Source organism: Hydra vulgaris, chromosome 12, assembly GCF_038396675.1.
Source record: "Hydra vulgaris chromosome 12, alternate assembly HydraT2T_AEP".
Classification (NCBI taxonomy): Eukaryota; Metazoa; Cnidaria; class Hydrozoa; order Anthoathecata; family Hydridae; genus Hydra; species Hydra vulgaris.
This window is the reverse complement of record NC_088931.1, coordinates 1,786,036-1,805,273: the sequence shown is the minus strand read 5'-3', so window position 1 is coordinate 1,805,273 and position 19,238 is coordinate 1,786,036. Positions and strand designations below refer to the sequence as shown.

The 19,238-nt window shown below is 28.3% G+C and overlaps 1 protein-coding gene and 1 long non-coding RNA gene across 4 annotated transcripts in view; one reads left to right on the top strand and one right to left on the bottom strand.

The window, feature by feature from the left end:
• LOC100213627 (probable methyltransferase-like protein 25) overlaps positions 1-11,800 on the top strand; it is a 36,404-nt gene extending 24,604 nt beyond the window's left edge. For 2 of the 3 annotated variants that reach the window (XM_065811205.1, XM_065811203.1), the window contains 2 exons: positions 9,426-9,493; positions 11,459-11,709. In XM_065811205.1, the coding sequence (XP_065667277.1) occupies positions 9,426-9,493; positions 11,459-11,539 (149 nt within the window). In that variant the 3' untranslated portion in view covers positions 11,540-11,709. Of the gene's footprint in view, positions 1-9,421; positions 9,494-11,458 lie in introns of all 3 variants that reach the window. The other variant, XM_065811204.1, reaches the window with a different exon arrangement.
• Positions 11,801-16,997: 5,197 nt separating this feature from the next.
• On the bottom strand, positions 16,998-18,687 carry LOC136088980 (uncharacterized). Its single transcript, XR_010642680.1, has 2 exons — positions 18,566-18,687; positions 16,998-17,878 (listed from the first exon to the last, which is right to left on the bottom strand). It is a non-coding gene; the product is annotated as an uncharacterized LOC136088980 (long non-coding RNA).
• Between the last annotated feature and the right edge of the window lie 551 nt (positions 18,688-19,238).

Sequence of the window (19,238 nt, the reverse complement as noted above, 5' to 3'; positions counted from 1 at the left end):
CAAGATCAGATTAAAGATCAGATTCAAGATGTTCAAAACAATAAAAAAATGATAACATTTTATTGTGACTGGAATAGTTGTGCATCAAATACATCAGCAAATATACACTTATCAGTTATATCTATTAATATCATACTTAATATTTATAAGTTCAGCTATTTACAAAGTTAAAATAAGTAGGAAATGTACATTAAAAAATGTAAAATTTATTTCAAAATTTCTTCAAGAAAACTTGTTGTTAAGCTAAAAAATTTCTTACCTGAAAAATAGTAAAACTCATCTTTTATGGTACAAAACAAATGGAAGTTCATTAGGCGTTCAATTTAAAGTAATTTTAAGTTGTTGCCATATTCATAGCTGATTATGCTCATAAATGGCTATTAAAAAAATTTAAACAACAAACAAGATTTTACTGGGCAAAGATTCAATGAAATGATTTTTATTAGAATAGAAAAAAGCTGTTGCTTTGCTATCATCATCCTTAGTATTTAAGTTCAGCAAACCAGCAAAGTATTACATTTTTAAATTTATCTAAACATAAAAAATTGTGCTTTTATGTTTGATATTTTTTTTTGTTCATAAAACAATAGATATAAATTTATTTATTTTTCAATACTGTTAAGGTATTTCAATGTTGTCAAAAAATAGACGACTTAGACACTGGAACTTACTTCATTAACATATATCATTTATATATTATATTATTGGTGCATAGCAAAATGACAGTATTCATTTTCATTCACACCTAAAACATGCTGAGGTTGCCTCCTAATCATGCATTCATATTTGTATGGAATACTGTCATTATATATGGGTTTGTTCTTTTAATGGGACCCTCTTATTTTTTGGTTCAATATTGCACTGTAAAAGTTGCCATGTTAAAGATACTGGGAAGTTTATAAAGTTGCGGTAGTGTTGTAGTAGTGTAGTGGTAAAGTGCTCGCTTCATAAGCGAGAGGTTCTGAGTTCGATTCCCACCACATCCCTGGTACTACCGCGCTCAAGTTGTTTCTCTGCGCAGCGGCCTTGTTTGTCAAGGTTTGTGTTTTGGAGTTATAGAGTTGAGAGAGGGTTATAACCACAAGTAGCCTCCTCATCTGTAGTGGCCTTCTCGGCCTTGGGGAGGTGAATTACAAAAAAAAAAAAAAGTTCAGCAGTAGAGCTACTTTGTTCATAACTTATTGTAAATTATGATAATGTTGAATTTGAATTGTTACTATAAACAAATTACCTGTTAGTGCAATTGTGTTTTAGTATGTTTAGTAGTATCACATTTTACTACTTCATTACTAAGCTTCATTTTAATCTTGATTCAGTTAGGGTATATTTGTGCAAGCGCAAACAATGACTTCTGTCAAATAGAAATTGTTATTATATAGAAAGTGCTTTTAATATACAGAATCTGCAGTAATTTTGAATCAGCTAGTATTACTTCTTATTTGATTTTATACAATATTTTAAACAATTGCTCAGAAATCTCCTTGCCAGCAGCAAGGCAGCAGTCAACTTAAATAATCTAGTCAAATAACTCCTTGAAAATCATCCTCAGTGGCAACAAGGTAGTAGTAATAATCTATTCAAATTGGTTGACTACAATTCTTCTAAACTTGTCTTTGATGGCGACCAGGCAACAGACAATACAGATAATCTAGTCAAATTGGTGCATGCTACATTAATGAAACATGGTGAAAAAGAAAGATGCTTGCATTATACTCAGTATAGCATTATACTCAGTCACCAAAATCTCGTAAAAAATTTATGTTGATGAAAATATTAAAAACATAGAGTGCAAGCACTACCCAGCTGTAAACAATCTGAAGTTGAAGAACAACAACAAAATAAATTCTGAATTTTGAAAGTTAAAATGCGGTAGTGGTGTAGTGGTAGAGCGCTTGCCTCATAAGCAAGGAGTTCTGAGTTTGATCCCCACCATGTTCCTGGTAGTACCACGCTTGACTTGTTTCTCCGTGCAGCAGCCTTTTTCGTTAAGGTTCGTGTTTCAGAGTTATAGAGTTGAGAGAGGGTTGTAATCACAAAAGTAGCTACCATGACTGTAGTGGTCTTGGTCTTGGGGAGGTGAAAAATTAAAAAAAAAATTAATATGGACAAAGTTTTTTTATTGTCAGTAATACTAAGTGCCAACCTGTGGCACATAAGCAGCTGGTGATAATTTTTAAAACATTAATTAAATTTTCACTACTTCTTTCAGTCAGACAAGGGAGAGAAAGTCTTGGTGTGTAAAGTTTTCTACTTAAAAACTCTTCATCAAAAACGATGATACCGTTATTCAGAAAACACTACATTCAGTTGGTCCTTTGTCACTTCTGCCTAAAAAAAATTGCTGAGGTTCAGGCAAAAAGAACATAGATCATACAATAATTTAAAACTTTCATTATTAAAGAGAACATTATTAAGAGAACATACTCCAAATAGCATGCATTATTTGTCTTTGGGTGTAAGCATTGAGCTTATGCATAAGGGTTTTTTGACATAAAAACATTGCATGCTCTTATAATGTATATTGAGGTGAAGTTAAAAAAAAGGGATTTCATTTGTCAAACTAGGTAATAAGGAGTGTGAACTTTATGAAAGCTTTCGAGCAGCATTCACCTGATCACAACAATTATAATTTAAATCCTGACTGTGAGATGTGTACAAAGTATAAAAAATGCATAACTAGGGCAGATGAAAGCAGGTGTCAACATCAAACTGACTGTGAAAGCTTTATTGCAGTATCAAATGAGCATATTATTTTTTCAGCAGACCTACAGAAGGTCATCCCTTGAATTGAAATGTTCAAGACAATGCTCTTCACACAAAGAATCATAATTTTTCATGAATGTTCCACTGGGAGAGACAATATGCAAAATCTGTTGTGCTGTGGGATGTGGGCCTTTCAGAGTTGCAAGAAAGAAGACTTTGTCTTGTACCTGGAATGTACTTTGTCAGTACACTTCAGATTTTCTTTTTGAAACAACGTGATGCAAAGCATGTTACATTGTGGCTTAACTCTTCTAGGCAAAATAAAAACTGGGCATTGTTAACATACTTAGTTTACACTTCCAATAGCAGCTGACAAGGTGCACTTAAAATATTTTGAGCCTAATTTTTGGACAGTTTTAATCATCAGGTGGAGAAACATTTTCAGAAAATGGTAAAGTTTATGATTTCAACAATTTCATATCATGAGTGCAAAATGTAAATAAGGGAATAAACTGTTCACAAATAAAACTGTTCACAAATAAAAATTAATGATTATTTTGACTGGATTAATTTTTCATCAATATATAAACTTAGTTACTAGGCCATACTTAAGTGGTATGGCCATGATCAAAGCAACTCAATTGACACCAAAAAACGCTTAAAAAGGTAGTTACTTTGTTATATTAAAGACCTTACAGAGTTTCTAAAATTTGTCATGGGTTTCAGAGGGCAAGATTACCACTATACTCTTATCAGAATTTGAATTGATTCAGGTAACCAAAGTTAAAAATTAGGGACATATATAAAAGTTGATATTTTTAAATCTAGTATTTAGTAATACATCTCTAAATTAGCTAATTTAGAATATATGCAATTTTTTGATTGTGAATGCTATGAAAAGTGGAATTGCAAAGCCTTTGCCTAGAACTATGAAAAATTCCACAGAATAAGTAAACTTGGTGATCTGATGCCTTAAAATAGTTTCAAATTTTGACAAAGGCATTAAACTTTTTTGTTTCTGATTTAATTTTTAATGAATACTATTTTTAAATTACTTTAAGGAGGAATAAAGTTTTAGTAATAATTCTGGAGAAGTTTAATTTTGTGCGAGAGTTGCAATTTTGTATGAGAGAGACAATAACAAAATATTTCTGTCAAAAGTTTCTACTAGATAGTTCTCAAAGTTTTATTTGAATTTTATTGAATATTTTTTTAATAATGTTTATTCTAATAAATATTTTTCACAACTTGAATTGTAATTTTGGTATATTTCTTACAGATTTTTCATATTATGCAAACTCAGAAATCTACAGATACTGGCCCAACTGGCTGAAACTGAGTTTGTTACAAAATTTGGACTCAACTCATGGGACTATCTGACCCTTAATTATAAACAATGCATATGCTGCAGGCCTTGTTACGAGATTTCATTGCATAACGAAAAGGCTTAATGCTAATAGATGTAACTTGACACCTAATAAATGTAACTTAACTTTGATATTTACTTCGTTAAAAGTTACACTGCATATTTTAAAGTAATGCATTGTAATTAAATTTAGTTTTAAACCACGTTAAAATTTATTTAAAGTAATATAATAAAACTACTGATGAAATCTAAGTTCGGTATTTGAAAAAGATTTTCTATATAATTTATTTTTTTAAACAATCATAAAAATTTTTTTTGTTTGGTTTACTACAAATTTAGCCTTAATGTTTTTTTTATAAAGATTATAAACAATTTATAGTTAAATTTTATCAGTTACCAGTAAGATATTTGTGAACATAATTTGTGTTTATAAATAAAACTTCATAAGAAATATCATCATAAGAAATTTACTTTATATTGAATTGATAAGAAACGAAAAATTTTAGATCCATTTGTGAAAAAAATTATTCTAAATAAAAACACTTTTTTCTTAAAACAAAAAAGTTTTTTAGTTGCTTTTTGCACCTTTTAATTTATAATGGAGAAACTTTTATCTCTATAATGGAGAGACTTTTTTTACGTAATGAAGTATTAGCAGATAATAAGAAAAAAATTTCTTTAAATATCGCAAAACTATTTTACATTCCTTTGAATTTTACATTCTACATTTAAAAAGTTAAATTTAAACTTTTAATTTTCAAAATCATATTTTTAATTTGTTTTTTAATTAAAAACTATATATTTTAAACAATTTATTTCTTTAACAGAAAAATTCATAATTGCAGTTAAATGTTTTATTTTATGACTTAATATTGAAGAACCGTCGCATAAATGATATTAAAAGATAATTTAAATATTCCAAAAGAAAAATTTTTTTGCTGATTGTAAAATTCTTGAACCCGCCTGCAAATCAACATTTCATACACAAAATGTGAGCAATGGAATGCATCTTTGACTAAAGTACCAAAAATTATAAAACACAAAAAACCATCATCGTCACCAAGTTCTCTAAACCTATCATTCACTAATACTCGTGGTCTTCGAAGTAACTTTTTTTCTGTTGAGTCTTATCTCTTGCAAAGTTCATCAGACCTACTTGCTCTTTGTGAGACTAATTTGAGTTCTGCTGTCTCATCTTGTGATCTTAGTGTTGATGGTTATCTTCCTTTAATTCATAAAGACTTCAATAGTCACATGCTTGGCCTGGGCATTTACATTCGTAAGAATTCACCCATTTGTCGTGAAACTAGATTTGAATCCACAGACTATTCTTTCATGTGCTTTCGTTTAGCACCACTTCACTCTATTGCCTTTCTATTTGTTCTATATCGCTCTCCTTCTATTTGTTCTATATCGCTATATCTCACTCTCCTCCATGGTTTTTCTCACACTGTGCTGCTGCGATTGCCAATCGGAACCGTTACCATATTTATCAGCAAAACAATTCTCCAGAAAACAGACATCTGTTTATTACTGCTAGAAACAATTGTAAAAAGGTTTTATCTAACGCCAAAACCCACTATTCTCAGGTCATGAAATCTCGTATCTCAACTCAAAAATTAGGCTCGCATGACTTCTGGAGAATCTTTAATAATATCAATAATAAGGGCAAATCTGTAATTCCACCTCTCTTGTATGGTTCAGACTTTGTCACCTCACCTAAAGACAAAGCTGAATTGTTTGCTAAAATCTTTTCATCAATATCATCTCTTGATTCCACTAGTTGCGTTCTACCTGATATTGCCAACAAACAGGTTGATCCATTGCTTGACATTTGTATCACTCCAGCTTCTGCATCTAAAGTGATTTCCTGCCTAGACTCTTCTACAGCTTGTGGCCTGGACAACATACCTGTTATTGTCTTGCAGAAGTGTTCTCCGGAGCTGTCGTCTATACTCTCAAAACTATTCAACAAGTGCTTATCAGAATCTTGTTTTCCAACCTGCTGGAAAGCGGCATCTGTTATCCCTATCTTCAAAAATTTTGGAGAGCGATCTGATTCGTCTAACTACCGTCCCATAAGTCTTCTTCCTATCATAAGCAAGGTTTTTAAATCTTTAATTAACAAACACTTAATATCTCATCTTGAATCTAATAACTTACTTTCTGACCATCAATATGGATTTCGATCTTCTCGTTCTACAGCTGATTTGCTAACAGTAATAACTGACAGGTTTTATCATGCATTAGATGAAGGTGGAGAGGTTAAGGGCATTGCTCTTGACATTTCAAAAGCTTTTGATAAAGTTTGGCATGCTGGTCTTCTCCATAAGCTTTCTTTTTATGGTGTATCGGGCAACATCTTTAAGATCATTGAATCCTTCCTTTCCAATCGTAGTATAAAAGTTTTCGACAATGGACAGCACTCTTCTTCTTATTTTGTAACTTCAGGGGTTCCTCAAGGTTTTACCCTTGGATTTATACTCTTTTTAATTTACATTAACAATCTTCCAGATATTCTCACATCTAAGGTGGCATTGTTTGCTGATGATACTACCATTTATTCTTGTCGTGATAAGAAACCAACACCCTCTGATTGCTTGGAGGGGGCATTTGAGCTTGAAAAGGATCTCACTTCTGCTACAGCATAGAGCTCACAGTGGCTGGTGAACTTTAATACAGATAAAACTCAATTTTTTTCAGCCAATCGTTATCGCAATAATTTAGATCTTTCTATATTTATGAACGGTGATATACTTTCGATGAGTCATCTACTCTTCATCTTTTAGGATTAACTTTTACTTCCAATCTTTCTTGGAAACCATATATCAAATCAGTTAATCTCTTTATCGAGCTTGTCACTTTCTTACTTCGAATTCTATTCTCTATCTCTATAAATCTCAAATCCGGCCTTGTATGGAATACTGTTGCCATATCTGGGGCGGTTCTTGTAATGATGCCTTTTTTCTTTTAGACAAGGTGCAAAAACCCATTGTAAACTTAGTTGGACCTGCTCTTGCAGCCAACCTCCAACCATTATCACATTGTCATAATGTTGCTTCTCTTTCTCTTTTCTACAAATACTATAATGGGCACTGCTCTAAAGAGCTAGCGTCTCTTGTGCCATCTACTAAAATTCATTCTGGTGTTACTCGTCTTTCAATTAAGTGTCATCTTTTTTCTGTGACTGTTCCTAAGTGCTCCAAAAACGCTTATTTGTCTAGTTTTTTTTCTCGAACATCAGCTCTTTGTAATTTGCTTCCTTCATCTTGCTTTCCTGATTTATATAATTTGCAATCCTTTAAGTCGTCTGTCAATCGTTATCTTGCTCTACAATCTTCATCTTTTCTCTTTCAGTAACTTCCAACTTTAACTAGTAGCTGCTTACAGCCTTGTTGGAAGCGAAGATGTTAAAAAAAAAAAAAAAATCTCAACAAGGTCTAATCTTGCCCTACTTACAAAGTCGACAGTAAAGGATAACATCGTAATCAATAATTTTAGTACAGAGCAAAAAATAGACTGTATGTGCTTGATTATGATAATTGAATAAAAAGTTTAAAAAATCATTAAATCGTCAGGATATTTTTAAGTCAATTAATTAAAAGTTCCTTTTGTTTAGCTAACTGGTTGTATAAATACATTTTTTTTTAATGAATATCTCCAAATTGAAATTTTCCAGTTGTTTATTTTGTAAGTAGAGCAGTAGTATCACGCGTTACTATTGCATAATAGATTTTAAAATTAAAAAACACGAACCAATTTTCTAACATTACAAATCCAAACTGACAAAGTTCCTAAATTATTAGGATTCAAGTTTCCTTGTATGTGCATTATCTATATGAATGTTGTTTTCGCATGTACCAGACCTTGTTATGAATATAAAATGTGTATTGGATAAGCATAATTTAAAATGTCTTTTTATTTGCTTTTCAAATTTGTATTTGTTTTTATGAGCACTATTTTTTAATGCTGCTATTTACTAAATTTACTTAAATTAGTTGCACTTGACATAAAATAACTTAACATTTTAATAATAATAAGATGACATTTTCGAGCACACCTTGATAAACACGCCATTGGCTGTTTGGAAAGGATTCCATAATTTTTAAATCAGTGCAAATTCCATAATTAAAAATCAGTGCAAATTATGGAAAGCATTCCATAATTTGCACTGATTTTCTTAGCAATCATTGTTCTCCAAACTACATGGATACTGAGAAATACTGCTGTCATATGAAGTTCTTAGATACAACAAGTCCCCTAAAGTCTATTTTCTGATCTCACACATAGACTTATATAGGTAGTATGAGTGATGCGTACAAGGTTTAACCAAAATATTTCTGTTATGGAAATGTGCTACATAGACAAATGTTCAGTGTTTTATATGTTCATATTTATATATGTGTAATGTTTAATTTTGTAAACTAAGACATTTTGCTTTTCATGCAATTACAAGCACAATCCATCCTACTGGGTACATCTATTTGTTTTGTTGCTTTAATGTTTTTTTTTTATTGTAAAGCTCAGCTATTTCTAATTTATTTACTCAAAACTTCCTTTTTAAAAAAACCTGACTTCATTCAATGTGCTAAGGTTTTTAGAATAACTACATTGCTATTTAAAATAACCTGACTTCATTCAATGTGCTAAGGTTTTTAGAATAACAACATTGCTATTTAACGTTGTGATTTTTATTCTTCAATTTAATCACTTTTAAACATTTATGCAATGAATTTACAAATCTTTTTTAAACTCTTTGAAAATATTTTTTTAGCTTGACATGGGAACACTTCGTTAGAATTTGCAACCAATTACAAAGTGTATTTGGGGCTATTAAGTATAAGAGAGTTGTTAAGATTATCACCTTACTTAATATGTATTAAGTATGGGGCAATTGTGGCTCATATCTTATAAATTAGCCCAAATTGAAATAGTATATATTCAAAATTGTTTCCAGACAGACTTTGTCCTATATGTCATTCAATCAGCTTAATTTTAATTATATTCTTTTCTATGCCCAATTATTAAATTATTTTAAATTTTTTGTTAATAAATTATGATATTTTTGAATAATTAAAAAATTATCATAAAATTAATTTTTAGTTTTTGAAAATGTTTGAAATGTTGATGTTATATAAAAATGTTGTTAATGATGAATGAATAATGTCAATGATGAATGAATAATGTTAATGATGATTTAATAATGTTAATGATGATTGAATAATGTTATATAAAAAGCACCAGTAACATGGAATCTAATTGGTTTTCTTTAGATATATTTATGTATAAACTTTTATTAATTTACATCAGTTATAATTTTGTAATTTGTATAAAATGTTTTATGTTGCTAAGGTACGAATGCAACTTGCACCAAGTATTGAAAAGCTTATTCTTCTTGACAGATTGCTTTATCTTATTGAAAAGGTAAGAAAATATTTTTATCAATAATTTTAATATTAATTATCAGAGTTTTATCAGGTGGGCTGCATTTTCATATTTTTTTTTTATTTATTTTTTTATTTTTTTCACCTCCTCAAGGCCGATAAGGCCACTACAGATGAGGAGGCTACTTAATAGTGGTTATAACCCTCTCTCAACTCTATAACTCCGAAACACGAACCTTGACGAACAAGGCCTCTGCGCGGAGAAACAAGTTGAGCGCGGTACTACCAGGGACGTGGTGGGGATCAGGTAAAGGAGGGTAATAAAATTAGAGGAGTAATGGGATCAATTTCAGCAGAGCCTAAATTTAACTCTTTCATCTTATGTATAAAAAATAAAATTTAATAATTTTTACATGATTGTGGCTTATGTAATATTACCTAAATAGTAAAAAAAACGTGATTTTAAAGTTTTTCATTGATTTTCAACCAACTTCTAATCATTAGTAGTTTTATTTTCAAAATGTTTTAGATAGCAATTTTTATTTTTGACAAATTTTAATAAAACACTTTTCCAAACCTGGAGGGATGGGGGTTCCTTATTTTTGATAAAAGATCAAAATTGTTTCTTTTTATTTTCCTTGAAAGTAAAGAAGTATTTAAACTTAGTAAGCACTTTTTTTAAATTGCACAATCCAATTATATGTAATAAGAGCACATAAAAAGAATATTTAAAAGTCATTCTTACTTTAATAAAATTGGCTGAGTTGTTAAGACGTTGTCTTAATGAGTTGTTGAATCATTGAGTCATTGATTTGTAGTGTTTTTGAGTTGTTGAGTCGCTGAGTTGTTGAGTCGTTAAGTTTGTTGAGTTGTTGATTCGTTGAGTTGTTGGTTTGTTAAGTTGTTGAGCTGTTAGTTATTGAGTCTTTTTCTCTAAGTGCGCATACTTAACTGATACTTTATACTTAACTGATTACCTAAGCACTTAAGTATCTATCGTGACATAAATTTCTACCTCTGTTTCAATGTTTATTTAAATTTTGAGTTTTTTTTAAACTCTCCTTTTTTGTTTGTTATAAAAAAAACAAAAAAACATTTTAAATATATATGAAACAACATTTTTTCTTAAAAATCAGTGCTCATAAATCAATGTATTAAAAACCTTTAAAAAATTAGAAATATTAGAAAATTTGTTTATCTTTCAAAGAGGTAATAGTAAATAAATAAAGTAAATGAAGTTACAGGTTAGCGCATACGTCATTAAGATATTTGCTTGAAACTATTTAGCTTGAGTTTTTAAAAACTCATCACTCGGTTGTTGAGTCGTTGAGTTGCTGAGTTGTTGAGTCGTTGAGTTGTTGGTTTGTTAAGTTGTTGAGTTGTTAATTTGTTGAGTCGCTGAATTGTTCAGTTGTTAAGTTGTTGAGCAATAGATAAGAGTTCAGGCATTTTAAACTTTTTAAAATTTTTTATTTATTTCTTTAATTAGAATATAAAAATTTTCATTTAAAAACACGTATAATCCCAAAAAAAAAATATAAATCCCACGTTAACATAAAATAGTTTTAATCAAAAATAAAAGGGCGTCTGATTTAAGATTGCTATGCTGTTTGCGATCTTAAAAAGTTTATAGTGAAGAGTCGCCATTAATTCTCAGTGGTACTACTAAATATCACTCGTTACTTACTGTTACATAATAAATTTTAAACTTAGAAAACCACAAACAAATTTTTAAACATTACAAAATTTAACTTACAAAATTGCAAAATTATTGGTATTCAAATAATGGTTCCTTATACATGCGCAATGCACATTTATGGTTATTTTATGGCTGGCACTTTAGATTTTTTGTATTTATCTCCTCTCTCTTTTTTTTACTCTTTGTTTCTTGTATTCATAGTTTTCTTTTTTTTATATATGTTTTAAATCACTTCATTTTCTGTATTTTTATGACGTTTCTATTTCTTTTTGTATTCTTCTACAGTTTACTAATTTTTATACTTAGGGTTTCACGAAAAGCGGTATCGTTCGTTTGTTTTCTCCCGTAATATCTCCACGATGCTATGCAATCATCTCGTTACGTTGATACTCAACAACGATAGGCCATTTTATAAAAGAAGATTAGTTGTGGTAATGACGATTAAAATCAAAGAAGTTGCAATGTCTTACATGCTTTGTAAAAATCATTAAAGAGAAGTTGTCTTTAAAACTGAATGTGATGAAAGTAAAGGAATATCTAAAAAAATGTATGTGTAAGACATAACGATTCTTTAATTAAAGCTTTCTGGTTCATAAAAAATATTTTACAGTGAGTCAAAATCTTGCAAAAAGAAAAACAAAAATTCGACCTAACAGTTTTTTGTAAGAAACGAAAATATTGAACGAAAATACAATCTCCAGGTATAACTTTACGACAAGCGTTCTGTCGTTAGCTCTTGCAATAATCCAATGCCATCGTTTTTCTAAATATGCAAATAAAAGAATGCCCTTACACATAAGAAAGTTTTCACAAAGAAAATACATCTACTAACTTCTGTTATTTATAATAACTGAATAGCATTTAAGAATCTGCAAAGTGATCAGATGCATATAAGCAAGTCGACGTTAAGGAAATGGTTCAAAACATGTTAGTTACTATTGCATCTGATGCAAAACTAAAATTTGTCAAACGTATTAAATCTATGTCTTCTAATGTTTTGAAAAACATATCACTTACAGCAGCAGAAAAATTGAAAATTCAGATAATTATAAAAATGTTTTTATAAGCCCAGATTTGAATAAGGCTGAAAGGTTTAATAAAAAGATTAAAATCAATTAAGAATGAAGTTTAATAAATATCGATTTAGTAAATATTGATTTAAACCATCAATTTAAACCATCGCCCTTTGGATATGGTATACGAAGCAGCGGAGTCGCCAAACTCAAAAGTTATACAAACCACTACATAAACATTACTACCCTTCTTCCACTCTCACCAACAAACTTAAAATGCAAAAGTAAAAATCTTCATGAAAAAAAAAAACAAATTATAGCGTTAATTGTAATTATACTAATGCGACATCTCTTGATAATAAAATAGCCGATTTAATTGCAATATTTAGAACATTTTCATGTTATTACTGTCTCTGAAACATGGTTTCAAAATAACTCAGTACCAAATATTGATGGATATAACCTATATGGTAAAGATTTTTGCTTTTTGCTTCTTTCACCAAGATTTTCCCAAACTTTATTTTTTCTACCTGGACCTTCTTTAAAGTTAATTCTTTTAACAAGATCGGGGAAAAACTCCTCCTTTAAATAGAAACTTAATTAAATAGAACGATTCATAAAGAAAATTATTAACAAATAACTCTGTTTCTTTACCTGCAGCCAAACATCTTCTTTTAAAATCAATCTCTCATAATTTCTATTATGTTTATCTAATTTAGCTCCCACTTTTGCTTTAAAAACAGACAACTTATTCTTTAAGTTGGTAAGCTCTGATTTATCGAAGTCATCTTCATGAAGGTTATAAACATTTAAAACTCCTTTAAACAAAGATTCAAGCAGATTAACTTTATTGAAACCTTGCTCTTTAATTTTTTGTGATCAATTCTTTTCATGTTTTATATATTATCTATAACATAACACACAAAAGTTATCAATAGTTTAACAATCTTGTTGTCATTTACATTAGAGCTTAATAGCTACAAGTATTTTGAAAATCCATATATATATATTTTTTTTTTTTTTTTTCCGTAAGTTTTTGTTTACATTTGACGTAATATATATAAATTACATATTTTTTTCAAATACAAAGGCTTCTAAAAGAAGATCAAATGATCTTATCGTCAGAAGCCTTTTACAAAACAGAGTACGTAAAGTATTATAAAAACGCCTTTTTACAATAAGAGAACGTAAAAAATTAACATAAAAATATTAAAATAGCACTTAGATAAATAGAAACAAATTGGCAACAAAATTTATAAAATGTATAAAACAAAGATTGAACATACATTTCAAAATTATTATATATCATAAGACAAGTTAAAAATATTCTAAGATTTTTTTTTTTTTTTTTTTTTGTTCTTTTTATTACAATCTAAATAAAACTCGTGTTACATGTTAAAATAAATCGTTAAAATATATGATATAAATACTAAAATATATATATTTTTTTTAATATAAAGAACGCGGAGACTCGCAGAAGACTACTAGGTCTTGTCATCGAGAACCGCTAGAACGTTAAATACAATAAAATAAAGTTACAAGATAAAAACTCTTGACTTGACAAAAATATAAATATCGTTAGTGGTCAAATATATTCAAAACTAAAATATAAAGCTATCTTATGAAGCCATCAAAACCAAGCATTCAAAAATAAAGAAATATGTCATCAATTTTAAAAATTATTTCTTTTAGTTTTTTTTAAAATACTGGATAACTCCATTCATGAGTAAAATCAAAATTTTTCAAGACTATTTTGTTCCATAAAAATGCTCCACGGAATGGAATGCAGGATTTGCCGATATTTGTTTTACATTTTGGTTGTCGTATAAAATTATTATTTCGGAGTATATATTTGTTTTTTTCTTTACATGAATATAAATCACTAAAAGAAACTGGACATACATTAATTTTACATTTAAACATAAAACAAAGAACGTTGAAAATATTAACCTCATAAATATTAAGAATGTTCATGTTAAATAAAAGAGGCTTTGCATGAGTAAAACGATCTTTTAAATTTATAAGACGTGCTACATGCTTCTGTTGACAATGGAGAGGTTTTAACTTACTTTTGTGCGTACTCCCCCACGCGACATTGCCATAACTAATATGACAGTGTATCAAAGAGTAATATAACTTAATTAAAGTATGTCTCATTAAGATACTTCTTGATTTATAAAGAATTCCAATACTTTTGGATATTTTATGGCATAAGTTATCGATATGGTACTTCCACGAAAGATTTTCATTTATAATGATACCTAAAAAATTTGTGTACGTGATTCTTTTTATAGGAATGTTATCAAGAATAAGCACAGGCATTTTGCATGTTAGAATATGCTTTTTTGAAACTGGATGAAAGAGAATATATTTGGTTTTTTCAATGTTTAGCGAAAGTTTATTTGATTTGAACCAGTCTGAAATTTTTTTCAGTTCAATATTCATATCATGAAACAAATTATTGATGTTTTTGTTGGATAGAAAAAGATTGGTATCATCCGCAAACATTATTGTCATTAAGTTAGAGGCTCTATATAGATCATTTATATAAATAAGAAATAATAGTGGTCCAAGTATGGAACCCTGTGGAACTCCACAGGCTATTTCTAAAACATTTGAAGGGGTAGATTCATCAATGTAAACAAATTGTTTACGATTTTTTAAGTAGTTTTTTAATAATGTCAAGACTTCACCGGTGATACCATATTGTTTCAGTTTTTTTATGAGAATGATGTGATTGATGGTATCAAAGGCTTTAGATAAGTCTATAAAAACGCCTAACGCATAAACGACTACCCCAGGCAATAATTCCATAACTTATATAACTATGAATAAAAGAATAATAAAGTTTAGTTAAATTATTTTTATCTAAATGAGTACGCGCCTTATATAGAATTCCAATACTTTTTGAAACTTTCGAGCAGACATAGTTAATATGATGTTTCCATGTGATATTCTTGTCAATGAAAACCCCCAGGTATTTAGTTACAGAATCTCTTTTTATTTCATTATGGTCAATAAAAAATTTTGGTAAATTTTGGGGTAGAGAACGTTTTTTGGAGAGCGGGTGGAAAAAAATCCATTTTGTTTTGTTTACATTTAATGTTAATTTGTTACTTTTAAACCATTTAGATATGTTTTGAAGGTCTTTGTTCATAACGGATAATAGTAGGTAGATGTCACTGTTAGAGAGAAATAAGTTTGTGTCATCAGCAAACATAATAATTAGAAGATTTGATGCTTTATGCAAGTCATTGATATATATTAAGAACAAAAGAGGGCCTACGATGGAACCAAGGCTTTTTCGAACGCATCAAATAGTAACTCTTTAGATAACTCTTCCGAGTTAATGCAATTATCCATCGGTACTAGAAAATCTTTAAATGATGCTTCAGTGTTAGGAATTAATTTAGATAGTTTAGGGCCAATTTCAACAAAGAATTTGTTAAATTCATGAGCTATTGTTTGAGAATTAATTATATTATTGTTATCTACTTTGATCATGTGTGGCAGGGAACCTGAGCATGGCTTTGATTTACCGATAATTTTTTTTATTATTTCCCAGGAGCGTTTACAAGTATTTTTGGCTTTATTGAGAATTTTAGAATAGTAATGTTTTTTTAAGTTTTTTCGAACTTTTTCAAAAAGATTTTTGTAGTCTTTGTATATTTTCTCATTGGCGAATGATTTGTTTTTTAGATATTTTATGTATAATTTCTGCTTAACTTTTGATGATTTTTTTAAACCTTTGGTAATCCAGGGAGAATTAATGTTTTTTTGATTTAATAATTTTTCATGTAAAGGAAAATTGGCATCATAAACTGAGTAAAATGTATTAAAAAAATCATCGTAAATTTTGTTTGCGTTATCACTAAAGTCGATGTTCTTCCAATGAAGTAATGATAATTGTGTTTTAAATTGCTCAACATTTTTTTGGTTATAGTTGCGTAATTTAACTTTTATGTTAGTTTTGGTCATAATTTTAGAGTTGAAGTTTATGATAAAAAAGATAGGGAAATGGTCAGATATGTCTGTTTTTAAGATACCTTTATTTAAGTCACTGTTAAAAATATCAGTTGTTAGAATGTTATCAATTAGAGTAGCCGATTTAGGAGTTACTCTGGTAGGGCGATTTATTAAAATAATGGCTCCCATTTCAAAAATAGAATCATAAAAATTTTTAACTTTAATGTCCGTAAAGTAATGGAAGCAATTCATATTGAAATCCCCTACAATAAAATTCTTTTTTTTTTCAAGAATGCCTATTTTGAAAAGGTTTTCTTCAAAATGCATGCTCATGTTCTCAGCCACACCATTTTGGGGCCTATAGCAACAGCTCAGTAAAATGTTTTGTGATAGATTGTTTAGAATTTCAATAGTTAAAATTTCTTTGTCGCCGTCAGAAACACTTAAATCATTCCTAATATAATGCGCAATATTTTTCTTTATATAAATAAGAACTCCTCCACCGCGTTTATTGATAAGTCTCTCTTGAGAAATTAAATCAAGGTAAGGAAGATTAAAATTTGAAGTAGTATTTAAATCTTTTTCAGTTATCCAGCTTTCGGTTAAACAAATTATATTAAAAAAATTGTTGGTTTCTTGTAACAAATTGAGAAGATTTTCAAAATTGCGGTTTAGGCTTCTAATATTTATATGAAGAATTCTTAGTTGATCAAAATTATTGTTTTTTGTATATTTATAAAAAAATTCTTATTTGTTAGGATAGTAATAAGAACAACCGTAATAATGTCATTGAAATAATTAATATCTGGATCAAATTTTTAATCAGATGCGACGTGTCTCATTTCTGAAAAATTACAACTAAACGATTTAAAATTATTTGTTACAGACATTTTGATTGCGTTATAAATTAGAAGAACTTTCTTAACACTGTATGTAAAAAAAATTTTAAAAAAAAAATTGTTTTTTATGATCTCTACAAAAAATAGAATCGAACTTGAGAATTCCTTCTTTTCTCAATTCAATCACTTCATCCCAGAGTTTTTTACGCTTTTCCATTATTTCCTTTGCAAAGTCTTCGTTAACAAACGCACCTGTTCCGCGTAGTTTTTTTGAGTTTAGCAGAATTAACTTTTTATCGTTGAAATTTAAAAGTTTTAAAACAATTGATCGCTCTTTTCCTGACTTTATTGGTCCTGATCTGTGCGCTCTTTCGATTATAATTTCTTTATTAATTTGGAGTTTTTCAGAAAATATTTTTTAACAATTTCTGTACTATCTTCCCAAGATTCATCAGGTAGTTCTTTAACACCATTTATTCGCAAATTGTTTCTTCGGGATCGGTTTTCGAGATCTACTAACTTTTTTTTTAATATCTTTTAAAAAATTTGATTCGTTATTCGAATCAAGAAGTTTTTTTTCATAGTATAATTTTTTAACTTTGTCTATGCGTTTGTTAGTTTCTGATATCCTTTTCATTGAAATCTCCTCTTGGAAATCAATACTCTCTTTTAATTCACTGATATCTTTTAACATACCTTTTATTTTTATTTTGTTGTTCAAATCGCTTTCAATTTTTTCTAGTCTTTCTGTTATTATTTTCATATTTGCTCAAGTGATTTTTGCAAAGTTACTTTCTTGTTCTTTAAGAAGTTTTTCTGTTTCTTTTAAAATAGACTTTCTCTATTCCTCTAACATGCTTTTCATTAGTTTTTCGATGTTTTTTATAGAAACTTCCATAGTAATTGGTCTAATGTAAATAGTATAAACAGTGAAATTGAATAGTAACTGCGATTTTTAAAAATAATTAAATACTAAAAACTGAAAACTTTTTATTTTATTTATTTTCTTTTATTAATTCTTACACAGCAAAAACATGTCTGTTCACAAAGAAAGCATGCGGCAAAAATATATATATATATATATATATATATATATATAATATATATATATATATATATATATATATATATATATACCTTTATATATATATTTATTATATATATATATATCCCGGATATATATATATATATATATATATATATATATATATATATATATATATCCCGGATATATATATATATATATATATATATATATATATATATATACCTTTTATCGTATACTCGCTGAATATAATATTTAGCGAGTAAATGATAAAAGCTCTATTTTAGATTGGAGCAATTTGGAGCGGGTAAATTTTATTATTAAATGGTGTATTGCTGACAGTACTCAATAACACAAAAATCAGCCTGGAATTATGCGGAACATTTTTGTTCTTGTACCATAAATAATGTGTTACTAATAAAAAAAAAATTTTTACTAATATTTTTCTTCATGCTGAGTAATAGCTTAAACCTAATAATCTTTAAAAAAAAATTCATTCATTTACATTGTGAATTGACACAATTTTAATAAATTAATAAAAAATACTAACACTTTAACTACTATGTCTCCATAAAATAAAATTCTAAAACTGACTTTATCGAAGATTTACTAAACTTTATCGAAGATTTCCGTTTTTTCCGTCATAAAAAAAGCATCAATAAAGTGCTTCAAATTAATACATAACCTTGCAATGGCTTCAAAAAAAGTTTAAAATTGTTATGCATCTGGCCTTACCATCAATCAATCAATCATCAATCAATCAATCATAAATATTCTGAAAATAAATTTTCACGGCTGTTTACAAATAGTATTGAAATACTAATCTCAAGTAAATACCTTCAAAAAATAGTTTATTTATATACAATTAATCTTAGTAATAATAATAATAATATTAATAAAAGTAATAATAATAACAATAATAATAATAATAATAATAATAATAATAATAATAATAATGATAAAGTAATTATAATAATTTAAATAAATCGGTATAACTTTCCATACATCAATCGTTTTTACATACAAAGTTACAGTTACAAAGAGTAATAAACTGACAAAGCGTAACAACTAACGATGATATAAAAACGACTATTGCTAAAAAAATTATAAAGATTTAGTAAATATGTTAATATAATCATAATTGTTTTAATATAATAATCAAAATATTTGCAAATATTATAATCAAATAAATAAATACAATATAAACAGAAAAACACTGCCAA